This window comes from Trifolium pratense, linkage group LG7, assembly GCF_020283565.1.
Source record: "Trifolium pratense cultivar HEN17-A07 linkage group LG7, ARS_RC_1.1, whole genome shotgun sequence".
NCBI classification, from domain to species: domain Eukaryota; kingdom Viridiplantae; phylum Streptophyta; class Magnoliopsida; order Fabales; family Fabaceae; genus Trifolium; species Trifolium pratense.
Genome location: NC_060065.1, coordinates 58,396,679 through 58,418,148, shown reverse-complemented (window position 1 = coordinate 58,418,148; position 21,470 = coordinate 58,396,679). Strand labels below are relative to the sequence as shown.

The following is a 21,470-nucleotide window of genomic DNA, read 5'->3' as shown; positions in this document are numbered from 1 at the left end:
ACACTGTGTTTGTTTAGGTAGATTTACAAAAGAGAGAAATAAGAAAGAGAGAGATAGCAAAGAAATTAATTATTTCTATAGTTTGGATGAGGAGAGAAATAAGGAAAGAGGGAAATATAATGGTTAGTAACTGCCAAAAATAAATCTCTCCATATTATGAGAGATTTGTGTGACAAGTAGTGAAATAAATAATTTTACAACAATACCCTCATTCAACTAGTTTATTTTCTTGTAAAAAAGGGTAAATTTGTTATTTTCTCATTTTATTAATTTCTCTCTTCTCACTTCTCTATTCATCCAAACCATATAAAATTTCCATCCAATTTCTCTTCTATCTCTCTTCTCTCTTATTTCTCTCTTCACTATTTCTCTCTTCCCTATCTCTTTGGCATCCAAACATAGTGTTAGAGTTGGGTTGTTACAGCTATCGTGTCACTATTTCTTATCTTTTTCTCTTTTCTCATTCTCTCTCACACCTATTTCTTTCTTCTCACTTTCTTCTCACAACCAAACACGAGAACCATACCTGAAACCAAGATGAGAGTCAATTCTATCTTTAAAAAAAACAATAAAGAACAGTCAGCTACTTGATTAGTCAAAAAAAGACAGAGAGCACAGAAAAGAGAAGCAAAGCGCAGACGGAGTTAGAGAGTGGAGAAGAATACGATACGACGACGATGGTATCGTGGGAGCGAGTAATAGAGATAACAAAGTGGTCACAAGAGAAGAAGACGGAGGCTGTTGTATGGTCGATTGAGGTGAGCTCATGGCTCAACAAGGCGGGTGTGTCGTTACCGTCGGTGGAGCTGGCACACCGTCTGGTATCTCACATATGTTGGGAAAATAACGTGCCGGCGACATGGAAATACCTCGAGAAAGCGATGGAAGTGAGAATGGTACCTCCTTTCCTGGTCCTGGCTCTCCTATCCATCAAAGTAGTTCCCAACAGACACCCAGTTCTCCACCCCGCCGCTTACTCTCTATACCTACACCTCCTCAACAGACACGCATTCTCTCTCTCTTCTCTAGTCAATTCGCCTAACTATCCCTCTCTTATGAATTCCATTCACCACGTTCGTAGTCTTTCCCAACTTTATCATCATCATCATGATCCTTCTCACCCTCACCCTCACCCTGGCGTTGTTCTAGTTCAATTTCTTTTCACTCTTGTCTGGCAGTTACTCCAAGCATCCTTACAAGACGAAGGCTTACTCCAACGCCACAAATCCTTATTATTCGTTGATGATCCCGGTCTCGATCTCACTATGGAATTGAATAACCCCCACCACCTGCACGCTAAAAATACCGCAACCGCAATTCAATTCATTGCGCGCTTTCTTCATCACAAACTCACTTCAAGGATCCTCTCCTTAGTTCAACGAAACATGTATGTAGTAACTCACTTACTAATTCGTTTTTCCTTTCTTAATTTCTAGTATATTTATTATTTAACTATTTATTTATTTGTAGGTCAACGCATTGGGGAGCTTTCGTTGATGAACTTGAGCAGCTTGCGGCAAACTCCTTGATTTTGAGGAGCTTGAAACATTTATCTCCAGATTCATTTTTTCCTTTGAATTTAAAATCGAACTGGCCTATGTCTTGTGAACCTAATAATAATAATAATAAGAAGAAGAAGAAGAAGAAGATGAAGCTGAGTTCAATGTTGGCTGCAAGTGCTAGTGCAAGTGCGGTCCAATCTCATAATGATAGTTCACTTTGGCTTCCCATTGATCTAATACTGGAGGATGCAATGGATGCTCATCATGTCATGGCTGCCACTGTTGAACTTCTTACTGGTTACTTACTCTCTCTGCCTTCATTTTTTTTAATATGCCCATTCACAACTAATACATAACCTTCTTTTTTTTTTCCTTTTCTTTTTCATTTATCGCTTGCAGGGCTGGTGAAGGCTTTACAAGCTATTAATGGTACTGCATGGCACAATACATTTTTAGGTTTATGGATTGCTGCACTGCGACTGGTTCAACGGGTAAGAAACAACCCATTTCAGGCAATTGATTAACTAAAACCTCTTCTGGGCTTCTGGCTCATTTATGTCCCAAAAACTGTTTGATGAGCTTACAAATGTGTAAGGTGCTGTCAAATGCAGAATTTCAGCCATAAAAATGAGTGAAAATGTTGTGTCCTTTACATTCTCTGTTTTCGCTGTCAGATCTACTGCTTCTTGACTAAATTTGAGTTAGGGACACTGATAGCTTGCACACTGTTGGATTCTATTAGCTCTTTTTGAGACTTAACATATTCATTTTCCTGTTCTTTTAGGAGAGGGATCCTAGTGAGGGTCCTGTACCTCGCCTTGATACCTGCTTGTGTATGTTATTGTGCATTACGACCCTTGTGGTTACTAATCTTATTGAAGAAGAGGAAGGTGAACTGATTGAAGAAGCTGAGCGTAGCCCTACGAATCAAAGGAAGGACAAGCCGGCTATGGGAAAGCGTTGTGGGGAATTGGTTACAAGTTTACAGTTATTGGGTGACTATCAGGATTTACTCAATCCACCTCAACCGGTTATTTGGGTAGCTAATCAGGCTGCTGCCAAGGCTATCATGTTTGTAACGGGACATAGTGGATATTTGGAATATATGAATGTGAATGACTTGCCCACAAACTGTTGTAAGTGTTTGCTTTTGTGAATATCTAAGTGTCAGTTACAGAAGGAACTCCAGTCATTATTTGCACTAGATGATATGTTCAGATACGGGAAGAATGTAATTAAAATGTTGGGGGCGTAAAATTTAAATGAATGAATGGTTTTAGGACGAATTCAAAACAAATTTCATCCAATTATAACTATTATGTAAGGAAACTTCATACCAAGAACAGTGTGGGCCTACTCCTGGCTCTTGAGTTCAAATAGTTAATATGGTCCCTACTACCTAGTATATGTACACATTCATTTATCCTGGTAAGTATTTCTTAATAAAATTTCTGGGGCAGATGACCTGATCCTTATCTCTGTCATTATCTTGGCCATCATAATTTTAGTCTTGAATTGTTTATCATTTCCAATTTAGTCTCGATCCATTTAATTTAATAATTTTTTTTTGTCAATGATCTGGTTTTCTGTTTTCTTCTGTTGATTTGCTCTCGGATGGTGATCTTTTCATGTTAGTCTTGGGCTCTCCTAATTATGCCTCTTTTATGATTCGTTGCAGCTGGTAACCTATGGCATCTGATTATTGAGGCTTGTATTGCGAGACATCTGATCGATACCTCTGCTTATTTTTGGCCTGGTTATGTGGGTGCACCTTGCAATCAACTGCCTCGTAGTATTCCTAACCATTTGCTTAGCTGGTCATCATTGATGCAGGGTTCACCGTTAACTCCTCCATTGGTTAATGCCTTAGTCGCAACTCCTGCTTCCAGGTATGCTGCTGCCTCATATATCATTGTTTCCTTAATATGCCACATGCGCTCTTTGTGATAGTTGCTCTTCCTACATGGAAAAGTAACAGCGATGAAAATTATTCAATATTATCTGGCCTAGTTTTTCTATTTATCTTTTACCTTCCTCTTCTATACAGCTCCCACCTCTTGGCTGTGTTCTTTCCTTGGAATTTTTAACTTGTGCTTGACTTTAAAGCTTCTATCTTTTAAATCGATTAAGTTGCATTATAAATTCCATTAGAAACCCTTGGTGTAACTTTGGGCATTCCAAATTTGTAGTTCATAATAATACCCCTTGGTTGCTTCCATTCACTCTGCTCACTTAGATCACTCTTAGTTTATCAATATCGTGACTTGCCAGTATTTTGGGCTTTTCATTGTAGGATTGTATATCCTTTTACTACAGTTACTCTAAACGAACAAGATTATACTTTTTTTTCTTTAGGATTTATAATTGGATAGTTAACTTATTTTCTCATAACTTCTCTCGTATATGAAGTAAATGTTTTAAGGCTATAAGTCTATAACCGATAATCAAGATTCAATTTTTTAAAGGAATTCCTTATCACTCCTAGTTCATTTAGACCTGAAGATCACCCTCCTTTCTATTGTCTTTACTCTCTCTTACTCCCTAAGTTGATCTCCAGACTTGTCTCAGCACCCACCAATTTATTATACAGTAATCATCTCGCAGCAATATATATTGGACAACACCATGTTGTCATGTGTACCGTTCTTAAAAGAAAGGTTTGCGGTTTCTTGTCTAATGTCCATGGTTTCATTACCCTTTTGTCCAGTTCTGTGTATTATGTTGATGGGTTCTCAAATGGAAGTAATAATAATAATAATGAAATAAAATGATGGAAAACTGTGATTGCATTGGATGGAAAAGCAACTACAGATAACAGAAAATACAATAGTAATGGTAACAAACTGATAGAAGTGTCTATCAGTCCCAAAAGCTCATAGGCTCCCTCAATCACCAAGATGGTGACCCCAATCTTCTAACAGAATTCTAGATACCCTATTCTCTCTCCCTCCTTCCTATAATATAGTAACTACTACCTCATGCACCTCATGCACTCTGACTACCAGGTGATCATTCTTTTATTCCCTTTCCATGCTTCCTTGTGTATACTCTCCAGTCCACACCTCAGGCTTAGGGTCAAAGTCAAGGCTCACTTCCTCATCTAAGTCTCTATCAATACCCACCCCTTCAAAACAACCTTGTCCTCAAGGTTGAAATTTGCATCCATCAAAACTTAGTCTATCAAATACAAAGTTGAACAATCCATGAAACATAAGTAAGCCATTCCAGCAATAGTCGCAAGTTGTAGCTGCCATAGGAAATTGAGTTCTCCTGGGCCCCATTGTCGGAATGCACCCAATAACATAATTCCAAAAGGAAACTCAGTCTTCATTTCGTCCAAACTCCCCATCCATGTATTCCAAAATTGGATAAGTATCTCGCCCAAAGTAGTTGCCAACCAATCATTCATATCAACAAAAAATCTCACTCCATACCTATTCATCTCCTTCCCATTTGGCAACAGTGGATCAATACATGCTATGAACAACCTCATGAGAATTCTTGAACATATCGGCACCAGCAACCTTATACTCCTAAAGTATTTAAAAACTTCCACACACATCCCTTGTTGTGCAAACTCATTGATCAAGGAGTTCCAAATCGTTGAAAATGGTAACATCCCTCCATTTCTATTCCACCTGCAAACATCAACAACCCTATTATTCCGTGTCTTCATATTCCCAGGTAGTTGGCCTTGCATCTGATCTAATGGAGTTGAATCCAGAAGTATACATTTTGGATCCCCGTCATAAATTTGGATCAGGCCCTGAAGGCTTAAGTTTTGATCCAACTGACCCACTAACCTTTTTTGTTTTGCTCACAACTTCGTTTCTCTTCTTTAAGAGGTTGCACCAAATTAAGCTAAAAGTCTTCTAAAGATTAATGAAAATTCCTCAGGCATTGTAGTTGCTTCCCTTCCAAAACTTCTACTATCATTCAAAGCTAAGAAACTTATTGAACTTAATACCAAAACCACATGAAAACCTAAGTCATGCTCAACAAACATGTCATTTCTTACTTGGTATGGAGGTGAAGGATATCTCTCCTCAAAAGTCTTGAGAAACACTTTCTTCTTTGTGATGCGCAACATCTCTTCCATTCTCCATGGCGGCAAATTCAGCAATCCGATTCCCAACTCTGAACTGGATTTAAGCAGCTATACAACCTTACCTGGAGATTCTTGTAGTGGGGACCTTGTGTTCAAAGAAGATTTTTCTTCCGTGCTTCCATTGTTGCTGATTTTGTGTTTTGTTAATATTTTTATTTTGATATCTTCTGCGTGCACCCTTTCAAGTAATTCTTAAAGGGTTTGCCTTTTTGTTTTTTTTTTTTTTATGAACAAGGGTTTGTCTTGAATAAGACCCAAAACACTTGGACCCTGTACTGATATGAGATCATCTAATTGGGTCAGTCCCATTATTTCTAAGTTTCGGCCTAACTTACAAAATGAAAAATTTGCCCTCCTATCTTCATTTTTCAACCGGGCCGGGTTTTGACTCCAAATTGTTGTTAGTTTGTTCATTCCGCAGAAACCCCATGGCCACCACAAGCGATACAACGACCGACGGTTCTGGTTGTGAAGGGGCCGTCGCCGATAGGTTTCCAGTCGGTGAGAACGCATCTGGCGCCTCCGGTGGCTCTCGCCATGAAAGGACTTTCACAGGTTAACAGTTAACTAATGTTCCACGGATGACCTCCACGTTGCACCTCTCAACCTCCATGTCTTGTGGTTTCGACGGCGGTCACAAGTCCACTCTATGTGCACGTTGTCTCTCATCCTTCGTGCTTGGTGACTTCCTCATCTCTGACTTTCCCGATTGGACACATGCGTTGAAATTCTTCTCGGTACCATTAGATGCCTCGTTCACTTTCCACATTGAATCCTCTTTGTTATTTGACTCGTCGTGATTCTCTTCTAGCACATCAACCACAGTCGTGTGGTTCTTCGTGAATGATGGTGTCACCCTTAGTTGTCGCGGAAATTTTCGATCTAATTGCTCTGATAGATTCTGCAGTGATCCATAATCTATCTCTTTCGCTGCATACTTCACCTTCTTTCCGGAGAGACGCGATTCACTGTTAGTTATCTCCAACTGACGTCTCACTTTCCTACGATGTCTCTTTCTGGCCGATCTGTTTGCTCAAGTCACTTAGAATCAAGCTCCGTTGTTTCATTTGTTGAACTAAAGCTTGCAACTTTGATTTCCTATCTCCCATCTGCTTTTCCAATGCTTCAATCCTTTCTCCCATCTTAGGTTGTCGTGGCATCTACAATCACTGGTGCGGTGTGGTTTTGATCCGATAGGTCGGACCAATTGATGGGTTCTCAAACAGAAATACTAATAATAATGAAAGAAAATGATGAAAAACTGTGATTGTATTGGGTGGAAAAGCAACTACAGATAACAGAAAATACAATAGTAATGGTAACAAACTGGTAGAACTGTCTATCAGTCCCAAAAGCTCATAGGCTCCCTCAATCACCAAGATGGTGACCCCACTCTTCTAACAGAATTCTAGATACCTTATTCTTTCTCCCTCTTTCCTATTATATAGTAACTAGTAACTACTACCTCATGCACTCTTACTACCACGCATCATTCTTGTATTCCCTTTCCACACTTCCTTGTGTATATTCTCCACACCTTAGGCTTTGGGTCAAAGTCAAGGCTCACTTCCTCATCTAAGTCTCTATCATATGTATTGGGCCATTCTTACACGGATGAAAGGCAATGAAGCACGGACTCCAACACGGACACCGCGACACGATACGGACACGGACACCGCGACACCGCTAATGTAAAAAATATAGGACACCGACACCGCTACATATTTATAAAACATATAAATTGAGAATCAAAATATATACATGTAAATCTAATTAGAGCAAGTTATTTTTTTAAAAAAAAATTTAAAACAAGATATGATAGTATTTTACCTTTATTTATCCATCTACAATCGAAAAAACTAAAAATATCGTAATCAAAATGTAATGTCTTAAATTCCTCATTGATCAATAATTCAATGTTGTTGTTTCTACACATCTTTAACTCTTGTAGATATGTCTAATATGTGCATAAGGAGAGTATAAGTAGAGAAAAAATAATTATTTTTGGGACACTTGTCCGACACGTGTCATACGAGTGTTTTACAGGTATCGGACACCGATCAAAGGAGTGTCAAACTAAAGGAAAAATTGAATTTTTTCCGACACCGATATGAGCTATCCGACACGTGTCGGAGGAGTGTCATACGAGTGTCGAACACGGACACGTGTCGGACACCGCGACACGCCTAATCATAGAGGTGTCGGTGCTTCCTAGATGAAAAGTAGGCGGGCAACAAGCTGCGCCGCTAAACCTTTTTGGATGGCAAAACCAATCCTCCTAAAAACCACATCCATCGACCTGGGAGATACAATATTACTATATTATATATTACTAATGCAAATCTTATTTTGGCTTGAATCTTTTCCCTATTTCATTGTGGTTTTATGAACATATGCATGTCTTTTTTGTTTCCAAAGTGGTTTTTTGTTGGATATTCAGTGGAACTGGATCACTCTTTTAAGCTGATGCTCGGGCGTTCTCCTGTTTCTTTTTTTAGTTGCTGCTAGGAGAATTCCTGATCTTATTACTTCTGTATTTCTCTTTTCTTCAATAAATACTTTTTAAAAAGGAAAAAAAAAAATGCTCAGTGCTTCTATTTAAGACAATGATAAGGTAATGTGATAGGTAAAATATTATATAGAATTTGTATTTAGGTATCATAGATAATATATACCATAACTAATATTGAAAAGGTTTTGCATAGCACCTTGTCCTATAAATCTGGGATAAAGTGACTTGTTTCATCTGGAAATGAAGAGATATTACTTGTTTCTAAGCCAAATTAGACATTTTCACCAGACATGCATTGATAGAGATTTCTATGTTTGAAAATGGCAACTGTCTAATTGGTTGTAGTTTTTCCTAATATCTGCCTTCAGTTTCCCCTTTCTTTTTCCTGAAATTGTGTGTATCAATGCTCTATTTTTTATATTGTTAGTAATGCAACTGAATTTTAAGCTTTTGAATTTGATGGAAGCTTAGCAGAGATTGAGAAAATTTTTGAATTTGCAATCAATGGCTCAGATGAAGAAAAGATATCTGCAGCTACCGTTCTTTGTGGGGCATCTCTAGTACGTGGGTGGAATGTGCAGGTGATCTCACTTTCTCATAATATGAAAACCTTGTCTAGCTCATTTCTTGTCTCTATGCTCCTTTTTCTAATTTTTTTCTTTCCTTTCATGATTATAACGACTGTCTTTGTTTGCAGGAACACGTCGTTTTTTTCATCATAAAATTGCTTTCTCCTCCGGTTCCTACTAAATACTCTGGGACTGAAAACCATTTGATTAGCTATGCTCCATTTTTGAATGTCCTTCTAGTTGGAATTTCACCTGTAGATAGTGTTCACATTTTCTCCCTACATGGTGCGGTATGTTCAAATTTTATAAACTCTGTATTCTACCACATACTTGTACATGCACAATTAAAGCTTGCATCTTCAATTCACTTCACTATTTCCTGATTTTGTGAATTCGTTTTACCATCTTTTTTCAGGTTCCACTACTTGCTGCTGCACTAATGCCAATATGTGAGGCTTTTGGATCATGTGTTCCTAGTGTCTCATGGACTTCTGCAACTGGTGAAAAGCTCTCTTATCATGCAGTGTTCTCTAATGCATTTGTTCTCCTGCTGAGATTATGGCGGTTTAATCATCCACCTGTTGAACATGTGATGGGAGGTGCAGCAACTCCAGCATTAGGATCACAGTTGGGTCCTGAGTACCTTTTATTGGTTCGGAATAGTATGTTAGCATCCTTTGGGAAATCACCAAGAGATAGAATAAAAAGCAGAAGAATTTCAAAAATGATAAGTTTTTCTTCAGAGCCTGTATTTATGGATTCCTTTCCAAAATTGAGCACGTGGTATCAACAACATCAAGAATGTCTTGCATCAACTCGATGTGCTCTTGTTCCTGGAGGGCCTGTTCTTCAGATTGTTGATGCACTCCTAAGCATGATGTGCAAGAAAATAAATAAAAGTGATCAATCATTGACATCTTCAACTTCAGGAAACAGCAACTCTTCCGGTTCTTCATTGGAAGACGCTTTGGTGAAACTCAAAGTGCCAGCATGGGATATCCTTGAAGCAGCTCCATTTGTTCTTGATGCTGCACTTACAGCTTGTGCTCACGGAAGACTCAGTCCCCGTGAATTGGCTACAGGTTTGCCCAGTTTCCTCATGTTTTATTTTGCATTATCATTATGTATCATTAAGAATTATCTCAGGATTGTATTGAGCCTTTCATGCTTTAAAATTTAAACTAAAGAATGTCGGAACTATGGAATAAAGATATCCTTGGAATAACTAAGACAGTGAAAAGGCTGAATATAAATATTTTCTAAAACCAAAGATATTTTGATACCAAATTCTGATGACAGCCTTTCTACTCATTTACTTGGATTAGTATTTTCTAAATAAAGTATTGTTTTTCTCATTTTAATGTTGGAATATTCCTTGTTGAGATTTAGGGTTTCATAATATAGGATTTATGGTATGTGCATTTCCATTTGATTTGATTGTGGGGTAAAGGTGTAGTGTAGGAATTCATGAAATGTGTTGATATTTAATAATTATTAACAAAATGTAAAAGATAGAGGGTACTGGGACTGTTCATGGCTTGGTTTAGGAAGAAAACTGAACCGGACCGTGACAATGGTTCGGAAAAACTGAACCATTAATGGTTTGGAATTCATGAAATGTGTTGATATTTAATAATTATTAACAAAATGTAAAAGATAGAGGGTACCGGGACTGTTCATGGATTGGTTTAGGAAGAAAACTGAACCGACATGGTTCGGAAAAACTGAACTCATTAATGGTTCTTCCGGAGCCAAACCAAACTGTTGTTAAGGTTCGGTGAACCGGTTCTGTATTTTCGAACTGAACTGTTTTTTCTTTGCAAAACTGAACTGTTAACCTTTTAGGAACCGAGCTGTTTTTTATGGAAAGTGAACTGTTTTTATTTTTTGAGCCGTGTATTTGGAGTTTTAAAGAACTGAATTTATATTTTTTTAACCTTTATTTCTACTCCAAAATTACACTATTTTATTAATTCTTCTCCAAAGACAACAATTAAACATCAAAATCATCATGAGCAGTAGAATTCAACCTCCATAAAGCCAATCAAAAGCTGATTACCCATCATTGTTTCAGATTTTCAAGATCAGAAAATCAAATTTTGGACAACATCAAATTTGAGAAATTAAGAACTTACAAGCTATCCTCAGTAACTTCTAAAAATGTTCAACTTAAAACAAACCTGGGACAACATCAAATAGAAGAAACAAAATAACTTAAACAATAGCGTTAGCATAACTTGCAAGGTTGCAATCCTAGACCACAGATCAGCACACTACCAATTGGACCAGTGATGGCAGAACCTACAATTATAAGCAAGACCATATTAAGACAATTTGTCTTGGCTACTTCTTTCAGTCAGTGATCAGCACAGTACAAAAACAAAGGTCATAAAAACAGTCAGTGACCAGTGATCAGCACAGTACCAAAAAAAAGTCATAAAAACACAGCATGAAACTATTTGCATTTTGCAGTCTTTCTTTCAGTCCCAAAACCAATTTCCTCTTGGCTACTTCATGGGACCACCATGTTTCCCTTCTCTCACTTTCTTTCCTTATTTTTTTTCTATTGCATTTCACATAAACCATTTCCAACAAATTAGTGAAACTGGGTAAAAACAATCCAGAAATGCAGAAACACAAAAACTAAGCAGCGCAAAAATGCAAAAACGAAGAACCGATTAAATGCACAAACACGGAAACATGATTTTATCAATTGTACCTTAGTTCCTTTGGGGACCTTTGTGGTTGCAGAAACAAGTTCCTTTGGTAACCAATTATTTGTTTTTGAAATTTTTTGCTTAATGGTAAGTCTATGTGCTTGCTTCTTATCTCAGGTCTAAAAGATATTGCTGATTTTCTTCCGGCATCTTTGGCAACCATTGTAAGCTATTTATCAGCTGAAGTAACACGTGGTGTATGGAAACCAGCTTTTATGAATGGAACTGATTGGCCCAGTCCTGCTGCGAATTTATCCATTGTCGAGCAACAAATCAAAAAAATTCTGGCAGCCACGGGTGTTGATGTCCCAAGCCTCGCAATAGGTTTGCAAATTCACTTTCTTAGATGATACTTGCTGCATTTATATCATTTTCATTCTGTAGGCCAACTAACTTTTATGTGTTTTACATATTCATAATTCTCTTGACCTTCCCATAATTTTTTTTTCTTCTGACCTGTAATTTTTGGGTGATGATAAACTCTCAAGTCTCAATTAACAACCAGATTTATGATTGACCTGGAAATATCCATACTTCTTTGTTACTGAATGCACATGCTATTTTTTTGTAGACTGATTTGTTTACATTATATATTTATATGGACAAGGTTTACAGTATCAATCTGTTGACACTACATTTTGAACTGTTGCAAGCAGATGGGAATGCTCCAGCTACACTTCCTTTGCCTTTGGCGGCTTTTCTAAGTCTCACAATAACCTATAAACTTGATAAATCTTCTGAGCGCTTTCTTGTTTTGATTGGCCCTTCTTTGATCAACCTTTCTGCTGGTTGCCCCTGGCCTTGCATGCCCATTGTAGGTTCTTTGTGGGCTCAGAAGGTGAAGCGTTGGAGTGACTTTTTTGTATTCTCTGCTTCTGGAACTGTCTTCCACCATAGCAGGGATGCTGTAGTTCAGCTCCTAAAAAGTTGCTTTATGTCTACTCTTGGGCTTGGTTCTTCCTGTATTTATAACAATGGTGGTGTTGGCGCCCTCCTTGGTCATGGATTTGGTTCTCACTTCTTAGGAGGGATCTCTCCAGTTGCTCCTGGAATTCTCTACTTGCGAGTTTACAGGTCTATTAGAGATGCTATGTTCTTGACAGAAGAAATTGTATCTCTTCTAATGCTTTTGGTTAGAGATATAGCAAGTGATGGGTTGCCCAACAATGAAGCGCACAAGCTAAAGAAGACTAAATATGGAATGAGATACGGACAAGTTTCGCTTGCTGCATCGATGACACGTGTCAAGCATGCTGCCCTTCTTGGGGCTTCTTTTCTTTGGATATCTGGTGGCACTAGTTTGATTCAATCTTTGATAACAGAAACTTTACCTTCATGGTTTTTATCAGCACAAGGGTTGGAGCAGGAAGCGGGAGAATCTAGGGTTGTGGTTGCCATTCTTAGAGGTTATGCTCTGGCATGTTTTGCTGTACTTAGTGGGACATTTGCTTGGGGTATTGACTCTTCATCAACAGCATCTAAACGACGACCAAAGGTTATTGGGATTCATCTAGAATTTCTTGCAAATGCTCTAGATGGGAAAATTTCACTTCGCTGTGATTGTGCAACTTGGCGTGCCTATGTGTCCGGGTTTATGAGCTTGATGGTGAGTTGCACACCGCTGTGGATTGAGGAACTTGATGTAGCCATGTTGAAGAGAGTGAGCATGGGATTAAGACAGTTGAATGAAGACGACTTGGCTCTGCAATTATTAGAAATCAGAGGGACAAGCCTCATGGGTGAGGTAGCTGAAATGATTAGCCAAAATGTATTTTAACGGGTCAGAACTTGGGAACATGGTGCATTGAGCTTGTGGATCCGAACTTGTTGGTTGCATGGAATCTCTAACTGTAAGGAATCTAGATCCCAGACTAACCAATTTTTGTGAAGTTAGGGATGATGATATTCTTTTCAGGAAGATAAACGGTGCACTTCATTTGCTACTTGCTACTAGTTATGTACATAATGTAAATTTCTTTTTTTTTTGACAACCATAATGTAAATTTCTTAAATTCATATTTTCCGTTGAATTTTGTGCAGTTACATTTAACTAGCGTATAAACAGTTAAATCATAGCAAGTATTACGATAAAAGATTTTGTCGTTCTGTAGAAGAAAAAAAATAAAAAAATTGGTGTCGGTCATGTGACTAAATTTTGCGGCAATATTTTTGTTCCTTATATAAAACATCTTGTTGGATAGCACTCTTGAGCAGTGACTATGAAGATAATTTTGTTGTAGAATCCATCCTCAGTCTGCATCAAACATCTACCAGTGAGGAAATTAGTTGTTCGACATGCACAACTATGACATACCATCATTTTTATGATTTGATTTGGTGTAATGTATTTTAAAGTATGTAGATAACTTGAGATATAGGTTAAAATACATCAAAAAAAAATTGAAATTAGTAGACAGACACCACTACCAAATGAGCATATCATAATTTCGCCCTTAATCCAAACTCAACCTTATGGATTGAAAATTTTGGAGCCAGAGAATTGAATTTGAATAAAAGAATAGCCTAACATAACATAATGTTTTGAATCCAATCATCATATATATAACAATAAAAATCCCTAAAATGATGGTCTGTCATGCATTCTCTTTTGTATGCATTCGACAATTAATTCATTTATGTTAAGAAAAAACCATTAAAATTTACTATTTTAATCACAAGTGAAATACTTCCACAAAATATTTAATTAAATAAAAAGTATTCGATGTTTATTTACATTATATTTTTGTCGGTTATAAAAAAAATATTAATTTATAATTTAACTGTTTCAATAATAATAATAAAGAAGACATAAGACATTATTAGTCGTTACAAATAAATTATAATTAATAAAATAAATTATTCGATATATATATTTAAATGTGGGTAACCAAAAAAAAATGTGAAATAAAAAATGTGTCGGCTAACTGCAAGTCTTAATTATTAAAATAAACGTTTACATATATTCTTAAATGCAACTTAAAAAAAAATCGGTTACATGCAAGTCACAATTAATAAAATAAACGTTTCGATATAGTGAAGTTGTAAAAATTATATTATTAAAAGTTATTAAAATGAAACTTCTCAAAATTAAATTAATTATCATAAATTAAGTGATTTTCTTACAACAAATTCACATATTTTTAGGGATGAAAGCATGTGATATTTTTTATATGGACAAAAAACCAAAAGCTCAATGTGAATTTTTTTATAGGGTTAAAAACCAAAAGTTGATTTTTTTTATCAAAATACTCCTGTAAAAACAAAATAATAGCAAATTACTCTATCTTTTAAAAAAAATACCAAACTACCCTACTTTTTGGTGTGAGGGAACGCTCCATCCAGAGGATAATGTCCATATGAAGGACGCGTCATCCCCAAGGTAGCATTCATAGGAAAGACACGCCATTGGGAAGCAAGCGTCCAGTTTTGGATTTTTTTAGAATCAACAATGGATTTTAATTGTTGCCATAGGACTCAAAAAAATGGTTCCATAAATAATTTATTCATTTCGATAGTTTTTTACAATTTTCGTGTGTTATAAACTACGAATTTTGGAATTTTTTCAGACTTAGTGAATGAATAAAATTTATTTGATTCCTCACATAAACGGATCTACAAATACATTATGCGTGATGGGATGGAGGATTCTTTATTAAAAAAAAATGATTCGATAAACAATTTATTCATTTCTATAGTTTTTTCACAATTTTTGTGGATTATAGACTACGAATTATGAGATTTTTCTAGCCTCGGTGAGTAATAAAAAAAAAATATGCCTCAGTTAAATGAATCAACAGACACACTATATATGTTGTGATAGAAGATTCTTAAAAAAAAATAGCTCAAAAAACAATTTATTCATTTTGATAGTTTTTACAATTTTCGTATGTTATAGACTACAAATCTTAGAATTTTTCCAGTCTTAGTGAATAAATAAAATTTATTTGATTCTTCATCCAAACGGATCCACAGACATACTATACGGGTTAAACCGTGGCATATGTTTAAGGAAACGGTTTAAGCCCTAATGGTATTTTTTGTTATGAAGAGAAAATGAGAAGAGAGAAATAAGTGAGAAAGAGTATGAGAAGAGAAAAAGATGTGAGAATTAGAGTAGATTTGATGTGTTGATTGGTACAAGAGAAAGATAAGAGAAATTGAGAAGACAAAAATGTTGATTGTTTTTTAAAGTACAAAAATGTCTTTGAATTAAAAGCACATTCACCAAAATTAATTTAATTTTTTTTCAATTCATTATTTAATTCAAGGGTATAGAAGACTTTTTAAGCATTTTGCAACTTCTTTCCTCTTTCTTTTCACTTTAGAGGAGAAAACAAAAAGATATGGGACCCACCAAATATTCTTCCCTCTTCTCAATTTCTCTCCTTTCCAAACAAGATAAATTCCCAATTTCTCTTCACTTTCTCTCTTCTCTATTTCTCTCAAACCAATCAAAGTCTAAGGCAACAGTTAAAACCCATTGTCGATTCTAAAAAGCGAAGAAGAAAAAAAACGCTGGATACTAACTTCCCAATGTCGCGTCCTTCCTATGAACGCTACCTTTGGGGATGGCGCGTCCTTCCTATGGACGCTATCCTCTGGATGGAGTGTTCCCCTCAAACTAAAAAGTAGGATAGTTTGGTATTTTTTTCAAAAAGGTAGGGTAGTTTGGTATTATTTTGTTTTTAGAGGAGTATTTTGATCAAAAAATCCCAAAAGTTCAATGTGATAATAATGTTTATTTATAACATAATGCAAATACAATGTGAATATGTCAACAAAGATATGAACTTTAGCATGGGGTTAGTAATTATTTTATTTATAATTTTTAGTAGTCAACATTTAAATATTTGAATTTTTTTAATTCTATTAAAATGATATGATTTTTATAATTGATCGATTTATTTTTTGTAAAAATGTAGGTAACCCATACAGGCATGAGTAATTAGGTACTCATAGAGTATGGGTTTGGGTAAAAATATTGTTACCCACACATGTATGAGAATGGGTACATGTATTTTTTTCAACTCATAAAATAACTCTATTTTGTTTCTCATTTAATTGTTGGACTAAACTGTATCTCAAAAAGAAATAATGTTGTTAATTAATTCATTTACCGTGAAGTCTTATAAATAGAGCTGATCCAAGCCACCAGAAGGGTACTATTTATTGAACCACTTGTGTGGTCATCAAGTCAAGCACTTAAATACACCGTACTTTACGGTGGATCGCATTTCTCTATTTCCATAAATTAAATAATAAGTAATATTTAATTATTTACTTACTAATAAGTCCTACTTATTATTTTATAAATAAGTCGATCTTACTTATTTATTTCTCTCATCTATCTGTCCTTTGTGTGTGACTCTATAGGTTCTCGTAACGTTGGAAATAATATTAAATCACATATTTAATATTATAAACAGTGAGCGGTATCTAGCAACACATCACTGCTACCCAAGTGACGAGAATGTCATGTGATCTGACGAAACCTTTCTGTGATAACAATCGTGTGTATAATTACTCTTTTGCCCTTATATATATATATATATATATATATATTGAACACAAGGCATAGATTGTGTCACCATTGTATGGTTCAATATCTTATTTCTTAATCCCAGAATATACTGAGCAACGAATAAGCTCAATATCTCATATGACTTAGTTCGGCGTGGCCGCGTATTTTATCAGTCATATTTCATCAAGAGGCCTACAGATATTGCTCCTGTTATGTAGGAGGGGCAAATTCCGTCTAGGTAACTCATGTCCCTCAGCATGATTTGAGGAGTACCCATCAATCGACTTTATAGTCATCCTGTTACGGACAATGTTTGAACGACAATTAAGCAATCTACTCCACATCTAGGGTCCATAGTGGTTTCAGGTCGAAGGACGGTATACACGATTATCACTATGAGAATAACTTATGACACTTTTCATAACATATCATGTAGTATTCTCATGGCGGGTCAATCAAGTATAAACATTACTCTTAATATTTATATTTATGTATAGACTTAATATCTCCATATTCATGACCCGTGAGATGTGGTCATCAATCTCAATACATAATAGTCTTTGCGCTTTAATATTATCTCAATTCACATTAAAGATTGACTATGGATACTTTAAGAACAGTGTCCTTAAGTTTAATGGAGTCTCACTATTAAGTCACACTTAATGTTCCATTAATTAGACTAGCTATTCTAAGGACTTTATTAGTTTGAAACAAACATAATAAAGAAATGTCTTATTATATATATTAATATTAAAAATATAAATCAAAGTCATGATAAAAAAAAAGATTCAATCAAAATAGATTGACTTTTAGGGTTTACTCCAACACTATGTTTTTGTAACTTTTACGAGGACCTATTATATTCATATATTAATATAGGGTTTTATTTGTTTTTGTAATTTATATGAGATCTTTTTTTTTATTAATTAGAGATTTATCTTTATGCTCGTATATAATACGTAGGTTTTTTTTTTTAATTTATACGGGTCTATATTTATAATTATACTCATATTAATTTGAGCGACTTTTTTTTGTAATTTATATGGGGCTTATATTTACACTCATTTTAATACGGGTCTTTTTTTTGGTAATTTTTACGAGCACCTATATTTATACTCATTTGTTAATATAGGGGGGCTTCTTTTTTTTAAAATTTATACGAGGCCTACATTTATACTCACAAAATAACGTGCCCTGTAATTTATATGTATGTTTGCCTATATTTGTACTAATATATTAATATGAGGGATTTTTTTTTTTGTAATTTATATAGGGATCAAATTTATACTCATATATTAATAGATGAACATATTTATTTATATTTTTAATTTACATGTAGCCTATATTTATACTTATATATTAATACGAATGTCTATTTTATTGTAATTTATACCGAGGAACTTTTGTAATTTATACGAAACTATATTCTTACTGATATATATTGACAAATGTACAGTGTTTTCATATTGTCCGTGCCTTTAAACCTATAAAATTATGTGACTTTTGAACATGTTTTCATATTAAATACTATTTGAATTTAACACAGTTACAACTTACTCCCTCTGAATTTTTTGAAATTGTCTAGACTGATTATCCATTCAATCGCTAGATCGCTCCGAATTTTAAAATATTAAATATTACTGTTAATTTTTGTGTTTACTTTGAACTTATTCTTTATTTATGCTAATTTAATTTACATGTAAACAAACAAAAATATATACTAATTTATGCTAACTTAAATGAATTCTTATCACTGGTATCAGGAGCACCGCTTCCCTATACAAGTATTTAGGCTTCCCAATCCTCCAAGGGAGTGTCAAGAGAAGTGATTTCCATTTTATCATTAACAAAATGCAGTCACGACTTGCTTCTTGGAAAAACAGTCTATTAAACAAACCAAGTCGTTTGACACTAGCTTCCTCTGTCCTCACCTCCATCCCCTCATACTATATGCAAATTGTTTGGCTACCTCAAAGTATATGTGACGACATTGACCAAATTACTCAAAATTTTATCTGGAAAGACTCCAACAACAAAGGTATCCACTTAGTGGGATGGAACAAAATTGCTCGTCCTAAGCAGTGTGGCGGTTTGGGTGTCCGACAGGCAAGGGAAGCTAATATCTCTCTCTTGGAAAAACTTGTCTGGGATATGGTGCAATCTTCGGATAAGCTTTGGGTCCACCTACTTTCTAGCAAATATCTCGGTGGGCCAAGTTTCCTCTCCTCTAGCAACTCCTCTAGTGGCTCTTCAACTATTGGTCTTCTATTACTCGAGCAAAAAACATTCTCAAAGATGGCTTTTCTTGGCGTGCTGATTCGGGATCTTCTTTCTTTTGGTCCACCCCTTGGACCACTCTTGGCCGTCTTAAATCACTTGTTCCTTATGTCGATATACACGATCTTCAGCTCTCTATAAAAGATGTGCTTTCTACAGGAAACCCTCATACACAGAATCTCTACACCCAGCTCCCTCCGTTGATTTCTGATGTCATCAACAATACTAACTTCAAGTTCAATGATTCCATCGAAGACGCCTTCATTTGGACCAACAACAAAAATGGTACATACACTAATAAAAGTGGCTATAATTGGTTACTCTCCATGAGAGACCCGATAACAAATCATAACCCCTCACACTCTTGGTCGTGGATATGGAAACTTTAGCTCCCTGAAATGATTAAATTCTTCTTTTGGTTGGCTTGTCACAACTCTGTGCCTACGCTCTCTTTACTCAATCATCGCAAGATGAACCCTTCTGCCACCTGCACTCGTTGTGGCCTCCAAGATGAGTCATTCCTTCATTGCATTCGGGACTATGAGTTCTCCCGCAGCCTTTGGAACCACATCGGTTTTAACAATTTGGATTTCTTCTCAAATCTAGATGTGTACGATTGGCTTAAACTAGGGGCCACATGTTCAAATGACCTCCTTTTCTCGGCTGGTCTGTGGTGGTCTTGGAGACACCGCAACCTGATGTGCCTGAACAATGAGACTTGGTCCTTAAGTCGGATCTCCTTCCACATTCGAGCTATGGTCGAAACCTTCAGCAACTGCTTCTCCCCCGCTTCTAACGAAGGGTCAATTGATAGATATATCAAGTGGAACCACGACAACTATCCCTGTACCATTCTTAATGTGGATGGAAGTTGTCCCGATTCTCCCGTTCGATCTGGATTTGGCGGTATTATTATAAACACCTTCGGTCACTATCTTGTTGGCTTCTCGGGCTTCATTCAAGGGTCATCTGACATTTTGCTCGCTGAATTGTATGCTATCTACAAGGGTCTCTTGCTGGCCAAAGACATGAATATCGACGAACTTGTCTGCTACTCGGACTCTTTACACAGTGTCAACCTCATCAGAGGTCCTCATGCCAAGTTTCATACCCATGCTGTATTGATCCAAGATATAAAAGAGCTGCTCTCACAAACCAATGCTTCTCTCTATCACACGCTTAGAGAAGGGAATCAATGTGCAGATTTCTTCGCTAAACTTGGAGCCTCCTCAGATGCCGACTACCTGATCCATGCTTCTACTCCAGATGGTGTTCGTGATCTTCTTAGAAACGACGCAATGAGAACTTTTTTTCTTCGTGAATAGTCCCTCTCTTTTTTCTTTTCTTTTTTTAGCTTCCTTACCAAAAAAAATGAATTCTTATCCCGTACTTGGCTCACACTAGTATTATTAATTTTATGTTGGGTGATATATTTTTCTTTTTAACTTAGATTGTACTTATTTGTACGATAAATATGGGAACCAATGAATGTCAACCAGTTGAAATTGATGATGAGCCTAAAGAAATTTTTGTTGGTTAAGTTGTGAATAGCAAAGATGAAGCATATAATTTATAAAGGAGAGGATCCAAATCCAATTCATACCAAGAACAGTTTTCAAAAAAAAAATTATACAGCCTTCAAAATAGGTTTCGGTGTGAGAAAAGGAAGGGGGTTATATATTATGATAATGAGAGAAAACACACACGTTCCAAAGAGTTTTATTGTTTTAAAGAAGGGTCTAAAAAAAGTTAGCTTAATTGCATATTTGATCCATTATCTTTATTTTAGATTTCAAGTTGGTCTCTTATCTTTTAAAAGTTTCAATTTGGTCCTTTTAGTCAAATTTTTATTTAAATCGTCTACATGGCTAATGAGTTTGCGTACGCTGACCATTTAGGAGGGTACTATGTGAAAGTTTTAGAAGAAATTAACTCAAAATTTAACAAAAAGTTAGAAAAAATTAACTCAAAATTTAACGAAAAGAACCGATTTATGTTGAGTTCAATAACATAGGGACCAATTTAAAACTTTTAAAAGATAAGAGACCAACTTAAAACCTAAAATAAAGATAAGGGACCAAAAATATAATTAAGCCAAAAAAGTTCAAAAGAAATTGGGTTGTATCTGAAACTTGAGTTTTCTGATGCAGAAGTAAATATTCAAGTCTAAGGTTTTTGAAAATGTCATTCACAAGAGAAGGCTTTTAATAATAGAAGTATTCTGTTTCAAAAAAAAATAAAAAAGAATAGAAGTATTCAGTAAG

The 21,470-nt window shown here is 35.7% G+C and overlaps 2 protein-coding genes across 2 annotated transcripts; both read left to right on the top strand.

Moving 5' to 3' along the window:
• Positions 1-509: 509 nt before the first annotated feature.
• Positions 510-13,451, top strand: LOC123899869 (mediator of RNA polymerase II transcription subunit 33B-like). The gene is made up of 10 exons (XM_045951123.1): positions 510-1,387; positions 1,471-1,799; positions 1,902-1,993; positions 2,287-2,638; positions 3,181-3,391; positions 8,589-8,703; positions 8,820-8,981; positions 9,107-9,773; positions 11,526-11,732; positions 12,065-13,451. Exons 1-10 carry the CDS (start codon positions 678-680, stop codon positions 13,183-13,185), a joined length of 3,966 nt encoding a protein of 1,321 aa, XP_045807079.1. The 5' UTR covers positions 510-677; the 3' UTR covers positions 13,186-13,451.
• Positions 13,452-19,676: 6,225 nt separating this feature from the next.
• Positions 19,677-20,531, top strand: LOC123896706. The gene has a single exon (XM_045947063.1). The coding sequence runs from the start codon at positions 19,677-19,679 to the stop codon at positions 20,529-20,531; it is 855 nt and encodes a 284-aa protein (XP_045803019.1).
• Positions 20,532-21,470: the final 939 nt, after the last annotated feature.

Bases quoted from the DNA above. Each gene is read 5' to 3' on its own strand.
- LOC123899869 (XM_045951123.1), top strand. From the start codon at position 678: ATGGTATCGTGGGAGCGAGTAATAGAGATAACAAAGTGGTCACAAGAG. The intron at 2,639-3,180 runs GTAAGTGTTTGC...GATTCGTTGCAG, and splicing joins TGACTTGCCCACAAACTGTT to CTGGTAACCTATGGCATCTG. The intron at 3,392-8,588 runs GTATGCTGCTGC...ATTTGATGGAAG, and splicing joins GTCGCAACTCCTGCTTCCAG to CTTAGCAGAGATTGAGAAAA.
- LOC123896706 (XM_045947063.1), top strand. From the start codon at position 19,677: ATGAACCCTTCTGCCACCTGCACTCGTTGTGGCCTCCAAGATGAGTCA.